At 40.6% G+C, this 12,500-nt stretch overlaps 1 protein-coding gene across 11 annotated transcripts in view; it reads left to right on the plus strand.

Moving 5' to 3' along the window:
• Positions 1 to 12,500, plus strand: part of LOC135106891 (receptor-type tyrosine-protein phosphatase epsilon-like) — a 35,392-nt gene that overhangs the window by 10,427 nt on the left and 12,465 nt on the right. For 8 of the 11 annotated variants that reach the window (XM_064016273.1, XM_064016270.1, XM_064016274.1 and 5 more), the window contains 6 exons: positions 952 to 1,178; positions 2,988 to 3,060; positions 7,098 to 7,257; positions 7,688 to 7,737; positions 8,673 to 8,893; positions 9,099 to 9,189. In XM_064016273.1, the coding sequence (XP_063872343.1) occupies positions 952 to 1,178; positions 2,988 to 3,060; positions 7,098 to 7,257; positions 7,688 to 7,737; positions 8,673 to 8,893; positions 9,099 to 9,189 (822 nt within the window). Of the gene's footprint in view, positions 1 to 951; positions 1,179 to 2,987; positions 3,061 to 3,632; positions 3,809 to 4,391; positions 4,588 to 5,986; positions 6,204 to 6,690; positions 6,806 to 7,097; positions 7,258 to 7,687; positions 7,738 to 8,672; positions 8,894 to 9,098; positions 9,190 to 12,500 lie in introns of those variants that run through there. The other 3 variants (XM_064016279.1, XM_064016280.1, XM_064016271.1) reach the window with 3 other exon arrangements.

The raw sequence follows: 12,500 nt of genomic DNA on the forward strand, positions 1-12,500 counted from the left end.
AACCATGCAACACACACACACACACACACACACACACACACACACACACACACACACACACGTTCCCTAATTATAAATCAAAATCTACCTTACTTCTCCTCCGTCCCTGCAGCAGATTCGTACTAACAACAGCCACTTGCACGAGGCTCAGTTACACAAGCACTACCGAGTCTCTCCATCAGGATCCGACAGCAAGACTGGTCGAACTCAGAACCATATTCTAAAACTTCTGCGTCGCACCTCCGCTACATTCAAAAGGCTGTGTTTGAAGTTACACGGGTTTTTTTTTATTTTCTTATTTCATTTTTTTTTTTTTATAGTTTTGGTGACAGTTCAACAAAATTCCTGCATTATTAACTGGAAAAACACCCTTGAGAACCCTGTTAATCATCTCTGTGGCCTTTGAAAATAGTCGTGATGAGAGAGCAAAGCGTCTCTGCTGCACCATAACAGACCAGTCCCTACCCTTAGAGCCCCTAAGACCACGCCCATTCATGTATTCATAACTACTTTCCATTCAACTCTCATCGTGTGCATTTACTTCTCCTTGCTCCTCAAACATTACTCTGCATGTAACCCTCCCTTTGTACCGTCCACCCATTCCGTTCTTAGTATTTCCTTCAGCAGTCCACCTCTCACATTCGATCCAGTTATCCTCTTCACCAGCCGCTCTTCTTCCAGCCTCCTCCCTGATATGTGCAAGCCATCGTAACACTCCCTGCTCCCTTCCATCAGTCAATTCTTCTCTCAACTCTAGTTTTCCTTTGCATTTCCTCATTTCTCACTCGATCTATACGTTCTATACACATATACTTTAGAGACATCTCATCTCCATTACATACATCTCCTTCTCTCTCTCCTCCACCCAACAAACTGTGAAATCGAGGATGGAATGAGACCCTCGAGTATGTTGGCATTTACAGTGTGATCAACTTCATACCATCTTTGCAGGTCCCGGCAGAGTGAGCAGCCTGAACGTGACACATTCAACCCCTTATTCCTTGCACGTGGTGTGGAGTGCCCCGGACGACGATCCACCGAAGGGAAAACTAAGCGAATATAAACTGGAATGGAAGATTCGTGGAGTGTCTACAAATAAAGAAAATGTAATAGTCAATGAAAGTGTTACAAGTTTCAACATTACCGGACTGCAACAAAATACTACTTATGATATCAAGGTATGTATCCCTTATGCTATTTAAGTAACAGACAATCTGTACAATTAATAATTTCACGAAAAGACAAAAGATATCAGTGGATCTTGTGTAGTCACTGTAACCATCAATACGTACAAGAAATCAAAAGTTTTCTAGAAGTTTTGTGAAATCACTTATTCATACATTGTCCTTTACAAATTTCGTGTTAGTGTGATATGATAAGAGTATGCGACGGCCGATGGCGACGGAACAGTGTGCTGTGTATTCCGGTATCAGGACTGCTTTCAAAGACCACAAAGATTTTTTTTTTTTCGTATTCTCATGGATATTTTTCCCATTAATGATGCAGAATCCTTCTCCAGCAATCTTCAGAATCGTGAAAACATTCTTAAAAAACAAGCACAAACTTCTAATAGATTCTCTTAAAAGCAAAAGAAAAAGATATGCAGGTTCACCATAAATGCACGTATTTATGGTCCATATTCTCAAACGCTTTTAGCGCTCATCATGAAAGTTTTGAAAGGCCACTGAGATTATTAGTCAGGATATCACGGTGATTTTTCTATTTGATGATGCAGAAGTCTTATATAACTATTACTGGAATTATCAGAACATCCTTGAGAATCCCAGTAACTTCCGCTACAACTTGTTAATGGACATTAGGCAACGAAACATTTGTCAGATATTGAAACCATGGAGAAAAGAAAATTGGACTTCTTCAAAGAGGCCATGGCTGTCATTTACTTAACTAGTTTACAATTCCACAGTATGGTTATACTGGAAGTCTTATCAAGAAAGCAAGTCTGCTTAAGCAATTAATTCCACTATGACATTAAGCGTCTGTCTACAGTAAGAAGATACCTACGATGTAATGATATCGCTGTATTATTTCCAGTTACTGCTGTTATGAACATACTAGGGCATGCGTTCCCCCTCCTCACCTCACTTCACTCCCTGTCCTTCCTCTCTCACCTCTGTCCTGGATCTCACCTGCCCATCTCCCCTCTTTTCTTTGCCAGGCATCTCCCTGGAGGTACCTTCTTAATCCCTCAAAATCTGCTCTCCTAAAGTGAGGTGTCTTGCTTATGTTTTCGCTTCTAGAGGCTTCTTCCCATTTTAAAATTATCCTAATTTCACAATGGTCATCGTTACCTAAATGCCCTCCTACTTCCACCTGAGTGACTGTTTCCACTCTGTTGGTCAGAACTAAATCCAGAATATCATTCCTCATTGTGGGCTCCAAGATTACCTGCTTTACAAAATTGTCGTGAATTATATTTAGAAATTCTCCACCGCTACCCACCATCAGGCAATATTCCTAAAGTAACAATCTCCTATCACACATATCTGACTGTATCTGCCTGCTCTATTTATCTCCTGCCATGGTGAGGTGCAAGCTTCTCTTTGTAGTATTCGGCGAGTAGTCAGCGAGAATAAAGTGTACACGGTGCTACAAGAGCTCTAGTCTGCACCCTGCTACTGAAGAACTCCCATATGCATCTATGTGTGGATGCAATGGCACTAGCTTCATGAACATCGCCTCTGTTGATTCCCTTGTTCTTTCATCATTTTGAAGACCTATGCAGAGATCGGCAGGCTTCACGTCATCACAGGAATCAAGCCTCACCCATTTCTCACAAACTGTCCGCGTCACGGAAGCCTCGTGCGATTACTAGGGAGAGCATCGACTACATAAATTCGTTATTTTTATTTTATTTATTTATTTATTTATTTATTTGTTTTATTTATTCATTTATTTATTTATTTATTTTTATTTTTTTTTTTATTTTTTGTGTGAGTGAATACTAACATACTATATTACTATTTCAGATCGTGGCTAAAAATGCTCAAATAAGCAGTTATGGTGAGGCTTTCTCCATCACAGCCACCACCAAGGACGAAGGTGAGTTACTCTGCTCCTTGGGGACACGACCAAAGCATTTCATTCTTTATACCTGCTGAGATACAGTTTGTGCATTGATGACATGCCAAAAGTGTACGTAATATCAATTCATCCTACACACACATACACACACACATACACACACTTTCCTCTCTCTCTCTCTCTCTCTCTCTCTCTCTCTCTCTCTCTCTCTCTCTCTCTCTCTCTCTCTCTCTCTCTCTCTCTCTCCGTAATTATGACCTTTTTTCCCTCTTCTCCTTAATCATTTCTTTCTTTCCCGGGTTATGTGTTATCTGAGTTAATAAAAAAAAATATATATATATATATATATATATATATATATATATATATATATATATATATATATATATATATATATATATATATATATATATATATATATATATATATATATATATATATATATATATATATATATATATATATATATATATATATATATGTGTGTGTGTGTGTGTGTGTGTGTGTGCTTCAAACACTCAACACTGTGTCACTGTGATCAGGTTAGCTTACTGACCTCAATTGCGCTTTATCTTATTTCCCCCACCTAGGCGCTTCCGATCCAAGTACTGAGACAGAGATGACCGACGCAAAAACAACTCAACGCAGCCTACGCTTCAGCTGGGACGAGTCTCGGAGTGACAATTGCATCACTGATTACTACACAGTCACATTCTTTGATGGAGACAAGAGGACTGTGAAAAATATCAACGATAATGAAATCAGAGTATGTCAAAGGTCTTACCTACTGACGCAACAAACGGCTGATAAGCGTGGGACGCAAACCCCACGCCTGATTACAGGATCGCATTCTGAAACGTTTCGGCGTCTCAGCTCGACTCTTTTACCAGGCGTCATTGGCGTTTTCTAGGGTGATTTTATGATTCTAATGATAGTGTCACAAGAATTCTGTACTACTGATGAACAAAACACCCATGAGATCCCGGAGCATCATCTCTATGGCCTTTAAAAATAGTCTTTAAGAGAAACCAAACGCATTTCAGAATACGGACCTTGACATGCCTGGGTATGAGAGATCTTCAGGCTAAAGATCAGTGTTCAGAAACGTTTTGCTCTCTCACCACGACAATTCTCAAAGGCCACAGACATGATTGGCCTGATTAAAATTGCTACAGTTAATTTGTCACTAGAAAAATAATAAATAAATAAATAAATAAATAAAATAAATATAAATCACCCTTAAAAACCCACGTAACTTCACCTATATACAGTCTTTTGAATGCAATGGAGGTGTGACGCTAAAGTGTTTCAGAATATGGCCCTAAAATCCACCTCTTCTCCCGCCGCAGTTTGATGGCCTGGCTCCCGGCAAGAAGTACACGCTAGAAGTGGAGGGATGTCCTAGGACAGGGAAATGTGAAAAACTGAAGACGTTTGAAAAATGGACGAAACCAGAGAAGCCACGAGTGGTCGAGAAAAAGAACTCCAGACAACAACAGACACCACCATCACCATCCAGCTGCCCGACTTGGAGAACCCCCCCGGGTGTGTGTGTGTGTGTGTGTGTGTGTGTGTGAGAGAGAGAGAGAGAGAGAGAGAGAGAGAGAGAGAGAGAGAGAGAGAGAGAGAGAGAGAGAGAGAGAGAGAGATTAGTGTCTTATATTCATATGAAATTCTATTTGTACCATACGTTTTCACTTGACTGTGTGTGTGTATGTGTGTGTGTGTGTGTGTGTGTGTGTATGTGTGTGTGTGTGTGTGATGGCGTCTCCACCATTTTTTTATTATATCAGGCATCACCAAATGTGACGGCAGCTACCCCACCATTCCGCAGACTGCTGTGACGTTCAGCCAGTGTGTGTGTGTGTGTGTGTGTGTGTGTGTGTGTGTGTGTGTGTGTTTTATGTAGGAGGGACACTAGCCAAGGGAAACAAAAATCCAATAAAAAAAAATGCCCACTGAGATGCCAGTCCCATAAAAGGGTCCAAAGCAGTAGTCAAAAATTGAAGGATAAGTGTCTTGAAACCTCCCTTTTGAAGGAATTCAAGTCATAGGAAGGTGGAAAAACAGAAGCAGGCAGGGAGTTCCAGAGTTTACCAGAGAAAGGGATGAATGATTGAGAATACTGGTTAACTCTTGCGTTAGAGAGGTGGACAGAATAGGGGTGAGAGAAAGAAGAAAGTCTTGTGCAGCGAGGCCGCGGGAGGAGGGGAGGCATGCAGTTAGCAAGATGAGAAGAACAATTAGCGTGAAATTAGCGGTAGAAGACAGCTAGAGATGCAACATTGCGGCGATGAGAGAGAGGCTGAAGACAGTCAGTTTGAGGAGAGGAGTTGATAAGACGAAAAGCTTTTGATTCCACCCTGTCTAGAAGAGCAGTATGAGTGGAACCCCCAGACATGTGAAGCATACTCCATATATGGACGGATAAGGCCTTTGTACAGAGTTAGCAGCTGGGGGGATGAGAAAAACTGGCGGAGACGTCTCAGAACACCTAACTTCATGGAAGTTGTTTTAGCTAGATATGAGATGCGAAGTTTCCAGTTCAGATTATAAGTAAAGGACAGACCGAGGATGTTCAGTGTAGAAGAGGGGGACAGTTGAGAGTCATTGAAGAAGAGGGGATAGTTGTCTGGAAGGTTGTGTCGAGTTGATAGATGGAGGAATTGAGTTTTTGAGGCATTGAACAATACCAAGTTTGCTTTGCCCCAATCAGAAATTTTAGAAAGATCAAAAGTCAGGCGTTCTGTGTGTGTGTGTGTGTGTGTGTGTGTGTGTGTGTGTGTGTGTGTGTGTGTGTGTGTGTGTGTGTGTGTGTGTGTGTGTGTGTGTGTGTGTGTGTGTGTGTCTGTGTGTGTGTACTGTGAAAAAAAAAAAGTTCATGTGTATATCCAGCCGGTCGTATTCTACCTCAATCCACACAATCATTCCTTACTGCTGGCAGAATGCATTGGATATTGTTGAGGATATGCAGCAGCGGCGGCGAATGTCAGACAAGGAAGCAAGACTTTAGTAAAGAAGCAGAGGAAATGGTTCGCACGGAAAGGGAGAGGGAGAATGAAAAGAAGAGGAAGGAGACGCAGGCAAATGGGAGGAATCGTCGTTCCGTTGATCCAGGCCAAAATGATGACTCGTTGCGTATCGTAGCACAGATCGAGGTGGTAAGTACGTGTGTGTGTGTGTGTGTGTGTGTGTGTGTGTGTGTGTGTGTGTGTGTGTGTGTGTAGTTGACACTTTTTACTATTTACTAAAGCGGAAACTAAGAATAGAGAATAGGACCACAAATAAAAGTATACATATTTTTCCTAATGCTATTGCCATCAGCATACTAAACATTACTTACTATTAAGTAAGGATATGAGAATGACACGTGACACGGACTATGGCGAACAGAGTGTATGCAGGTCTGTTAGAGATTAAAGCTTCTAAATTTACGTTCGTTAGACAAGACAATAGGGAGTTTTAAAAGAATACTAGATCAATTTATGGATAAAGAATACATAGATGGATATACACGCGTAAGTACGTAGGTGTGTTTTACGAGTACACAGAGACTTGTTCTTATGAGGCAAGATTATGAGCTACTGTTGCAAGCTTGTCCCGACTGAGTGAATCTGTCAATGAAACTAATGGCCGTGGCGTCCGTAGGTGGAGGGAGAGGACCCCAAGGAGACAGCGGTGGTGGGAAGCAAATGGAATGGCGGAAAGGGTCTGGAAAGCGATACTGAGTACATGGTGTTGATAGTGACGGAGAAGAGGGCAGGTGAGTCTCTCTCTCTCTCTCTCTCTCTCTCTCTCTCTCTCTCTCTCTCTCTCTCTCTCTCTCTCTCTCTCTTGCTGGAAATTTGAATTGTACCTTATTTTTGTTAGTTTTACCTTTGATTTCAACATTATTTCTAAGCCTTATGATCTTAGTTGTTGCGGCGCCATGCGATTTTTTTTTTTTTTTTTTAATCACTTCACTCCTCTCTTGCTGACCTCTTAGTCATCTGTGTTCTTACGTTCCTCTCTTATGGTCGTGTTTCATTACTCTTCAACCTTCCTCCCATACCCAGGTCCCTACAGTGAATACTTCTCGTGTAAGCCCCGGATTATGAGGACGGCGAAGCGCCCTAAAGGCCCTGCTATTCTGGGGATGATCGTGGGCATGTGTTTTGCTGCAATATTCCTCATTTGCATCTTCACAATGCTGGTGGTGAAATTCAGGAAGCCAAGGTGTGTGTGTGTGTGTGTGTGTGTGTGTGTTCTCTCTCTCTCTCTCTCTCTCTCTCTCTCTCTCTCTCTCTCTCTCTCTCTCTCTCTCTCTCTCTCTCTCTCTCTCTCTCTCTCTCTCTCTCTCTCCACTCACAGCCTTGGTTTTTTTCCTCACTCACAATGCATCGCCCTAGGGAAATAAATAAAGGAAACGAATAAGCAAAAAGCATAAATGACGAGGTGGTGATGCAGATAAGGTAACAAAATGAAGTAAAATTGATTAATGATCTTAGAAATTGACTGCAACTTCTTCTTTTTTCAACTCAGTCATTTCTTTTAGTTTCATTTATTTTTTTCAAGTCACGTTTTATACTTGTCACTATTATATTCTCTATTTTTTTTTCTTTTCATCTGGATTTGACCAAACACTATACACCATCTTTTGTTCCAGCAGGAAGAAGCTTCCGGACAATGGTTATTTTAACCCAGTCGACAAGGAAGGTAAGGCATGAGGAGAGGATCATGCGGACCATAACTAAGGGCGGTATTCAGAAACACTTTGCTCTATCACCACGACTATTTCCAAAAGCCATAGAAATGACTAGCCGGGTTCTCAAGAGTGTTTCTCCTGTTACTAATGTAAAAATCATGTTCATTTGTCACTTGAACCATAAAAGCACCCTTAAAAACCCGTGCAGCTACAACTAGAGCCTTTTGAAAGCAATGTGTAAAATTTTAGGAGAAACTTTACTTTTTTCCGGGTGTATGTGTGTGTGTGTGTGTGTGTGTGTGTGTGTGTGTGTGTGTGTGCAGCAGATTTTTTACACTCTCTTTCTCTCTCTCTCTCTCTCTCTCTCTCTCTCTCTCTCTCTCTCTCTCTCTCTCTCTCTCTCTCTCTCTCTCTCTCTCTCTCTCTCTCTAAATGAAACGTAATATTTCTTAAGAATGGGGATCAAAGCTTTTACTTATTTATTTATTTATTTTTATTTTTTTTATTCGTTAGAGAGGAGTAGAGGGAGAGAGGATCTGAGGGGGTAGTATCTCAATGGCATAGTGATACGACAAGGGTGACGTAGACAAAATCCTGATGGTTATTGATCTAGAGAGGACAAGAAGTAACATGTTCAATCTTGATCAAATTAAATCTTTAAAAAAAAAAAAAAGGAGATAGGAAAGCAATGGTTCAGGAATAGACCCAGTAATCAGGTTGTTAGTGCCGAATCAAAAAGGTGATTTAAAACAAGATTGAATTCATAGATTTATGGATAGGAATGACAGGTGGATTAAGGAAAGTATCTATTTATTTTTTATTTATTTATTTTATTATTTTTTATTTTTTTTTATGTACGGGCTGCCACATGTAGCCCTGTTGCTTTGTTGCACCTTTCTTAGTTCTTATGGTACTAATGGCTCTTTCTTTTCCTTTTCCTTCCAAGACAATTCAATCATTAACTCAGTAGAGCAAGGGGGTGGTGTCATGATCATGCCCGAAGATGACATTCTACCAAAGGACAACAAAAAGAAGCCGGAAGATGATGAAAAAGATGCACCTCAAGAGGATCTGTATGCAAATCTAAATCATGAAGTTAGTAAGGAGGATCTCGAACAGTATCTTCCACGTGCTATCTACGCTTCCGAAACAACGATGGAGTTTAACGTGAGTGTTTCTTCTAGTTTACCTATTCGTTTAAATGAACTTGTATTGATGTAGATGTAAGTGTGTGTGTGTGTGTGTGTGTGTGTGTTGCTGTGATTGTGATCGAATGGCGTATGGTGCCTATGCATCTGTGATATTCTGTAGTGTGTAGTGTAGAGTCTTCTTACTTATCCCTGTCCTTGTTCCACCCCCCCCCTCACCGCAGTCTGTGCCTTTCTTCATGACCGGGAAGACAACCTCTGGTAGCCGCATCCCAGAGAATGTGCCCAAGAACAGATACAAGAATAATATTTCATGTGAGTTAACAGCGGCATTGTTTGTGTATGACGAGACAAGGAACTTTCATAGTCTCCCATCTCTACGTTTTGTTCTTCTAAATGTTGCTTATGATGGTGATAATGAAGGTGGTGGTAATGATGATGATATAACTTCTCATTGTGCTCTTATTTTTTCTTGTTCCTGTTTTTTGATTTGTTTTGTGAAGGTGAAAACACAATGATAATAATAATAATAATAATAATAATAATAATAATAATAATAATAATAATAATAATAATACACCAGTCGAGAATCGAAAATATATTCTTATCAGGGAGACATGCAATTAGCAAGATCAGAAGAGCAGTTAGCATGAAAATAGCGGTAGATGATAGTAAGCGATGAGAAAAAGGCTGAAGACAGTCAGTCAGAGGAGAGGAATCAATGAGACGAAGAGCTTTTGATTCCACTCTGTCTAGAAGAGCAGTATGAGTGGAACCCTCCAAACATGTGAAGCACACTCCAAGCATACACGGATAAGGACACGCTACAGATTTATCAGCTGGAAGGGTGAGAAAAACTGGCGAAGACGTCTCAGAACACCTAACTTCATAAACTTAGCTAGAGATGAGATGTGAAGCTTCCAGTTTAGATTATAAGTAAAGGACAGACCGATGGTGTTTAGTGTAGAAGAGGGACACAGCTGAATGTCACTAAAGAAGAGAGGATAGTTGTCTGGGAGATTGTGTCGAGTTGATAGATGGAGGAAGTGAGTTTTTGAGGCATTGAACATTATTAAATTTGCTCTACCCCAATCACCCCAATCAGAAATTTTAGAGAGATCAGAAGTCAGGCGTTCTGTGGCTTCCCTGCGTGAACTATTTACTTCCTGAAGGGTTGAACGTTAACGAAAAGACGTGGAAAAGTGCAAGGTGGTATAATTAGCGTAGGAGTGGATAGGACAAGAAGTCTGGTTTAGAAGATCATTGATAAATAATAGGAAGAGAGTGGGTGACAGGACAGAACCCTGAGGAACACCACTGTTAGTAGATTTAGGAGAAGAACAGTGACCGTCTACCACAGCAGAAATTGAACGGTCTGAAAGGAAACTTGAAATGAAGTTAGAGAGAGAAGGATAGAAGCCGTAGAAGGGTAGTTAGGAAATCAAAGCTTTTGTGCCAGACTATTAAAAGCTTTTGATATGCCTAAGGCAACAGCAAAAGTTTCACCAAAATCTCTAAAAGAGGATGACCAAGACTCAGTAAGGAAATCCAGATCATCAGTAGAGCAGCCTTGACGGAACCCATACTGGCGACCAGATAGAATGTTGTGAAGTGGAAGATCTTTAAGAATCTTCCTGTTGAGGGTATATTAAAAAACTTTAAATAGGCATGAAATTAAAGCAATAGGACGGTAGTTTGAGGGATTAGAACGGTCACCCTTTTCAGGAACAGGCCGAATGTAGGCAAACTTCCAACAAGAAGGAAAGGTAGATGTTGACAGACAGACTTGAAAGACTTTGACTAGGCAAGGTGCAAGCACGGGGGCACAGTTTCAGAGAAATGGAAGGAACCCCATCAGGTCCATAAGCCAGCGAGGGGATGAAAAACATCACTGCGAAGAATTTTGATAGATAGCATGAAGTAGTCATAGGGTGGAGGAGAGGGAGGAACAAGCCCTGAATCATCCAGGGTAGAGTTTTTAGCAAAGGTTTGAGCGAAGAGTTAAGCTAAAGGAGGGAAAGAAGAAGAAGCAAAATTATTGGAGATGCTTTTTGGCTAGGTGCCAGAAGTCACGAGGGGAGGTAGATCTGAAAGATTTTGACACTTTCTATTAATAAAGTAGTTTTTGGCTAGTTGGAGAACAGGCTTGGTATGATTCCGGACAAAAATATAGGGCACATGAGATTCTGGTGATGGAATGCTCAAGTACCATTTGTGGGCCATCTCACTATCATGTATAGCACGAGAACAAGCTGTGTTAAACCAAGGTTTGGAAAGTTTAGGTCGAGAAAAAAGAGTGAGGAATATAAGCCTCCATGTCAGACACTATCACCTCTGTTATGCGCTCGGCACACAGAGACGGATTTCTGACACGGAAGCAGTAGTCATTCCAAAGAAAACCAGCAAAATACCTCCTCACGTCCCCCCAAATAGCAGAAACAAAACGTCAGAGGCACCTCCGCTTAGGGAAATCTTGAGGAGGGATTGGAGCGATAGGACAAGATAAAGACATGAAACTGTGAACGTAAGAGCCCAACGGAGAAGAGAGGGTAACATCATAAGCAGAAGGATTAGAGGTTAGGAAAAGGTCAAGAATGTTGGGGGTATCTCCAAGGACGGTCAGGAATACGAGTAGGGTGTTGAACCAATTGCTCTAGGTCGTGGAGGATAGCAAAGTTGAAGGCTAGTTCACCAGGATTGTCAGTGAAGGGAGAGGAAAAACAAAGCTGGTGGTGAACAGTGAAGTCTCCAAGAATGGAGATCTCCGCAAAAGGGGATGAGTCTGAATGTGCTCCACTTTGGAAGTTAAGTGGTCAAAGAATTGCTTATAATCAGGGGAGTTAGGTGAGAGGTATACAGCACAGATAGATTTAGTTTGAGAGTGACTCTGTAGTCGTAGCCAGATGGTGGAAAGATTCAAGAGCGTGGGCACGATGCAGAAGATGTGACTCTATCACATCCTCTTTTAGATAGACACTAATCTTTCTCAGCAGCTGTTTAGTTAGCTGTGACACATCATTCATCCTCCATTTCCGGCCTTGAAGTGTTTCGTAATGATGATATGATAATGTACTACATCTCTCTCTCTCTCTCTCTCTCTCTCTCTCTCTCTCTCTCTCTCTCTCTCTCTCTCTCTCTCTCTCTCTCTCTCTCTCTCTCTCTCTCTCTCTCTCTCATCCTGTGTCTTTGTGAAATTCTTGCCTCTGCTAATATTATAAAGTTTTATATAAAAGGTAGTGTAGAATTAGAGCCTGATTATTTTCCTTTAGCTTGTTCTTCTTTTCATCTTCTTTATTATTTTTTTCATCCTCCTACCATCGTCAAAAGTAGTATGATTTGATATAATTTTCTCCTCTCTTATTTTTTTCATCAACTTTCTGGCAACATCATCATTAAAGAAATTAATAATAAGGGTAATGACAATAATTATAAAAAATAATAATAAGCAAAATTAACATCACGTATTTACAATCGAAAAAACTGTACTAATATAAAAAAAAAATGCATGAAAAAATAATAATAAATAAAAAAAACTGGTGAACTATTTTGACAGCATAGAAAAGTGTTAATCCTTAGGTAGAGAGAAAAAAAAAAGAAAAAAAAAACTAGCACACGTATAGTTTTGC

Source organism: Scylla paramamosain, chromosome 14, assembly GCF_035594125.1.
Source record: "Scylla paramamosain isolate STU-SP2022 chromosome 14, ASM3559412v1, whole genome shotgun sequence".
NCBI lineage: Eukaryota > Metazoa > Arthropoda > Malacostraca > Decapoda > Portunidae > Scylla > Scylla paramamosain.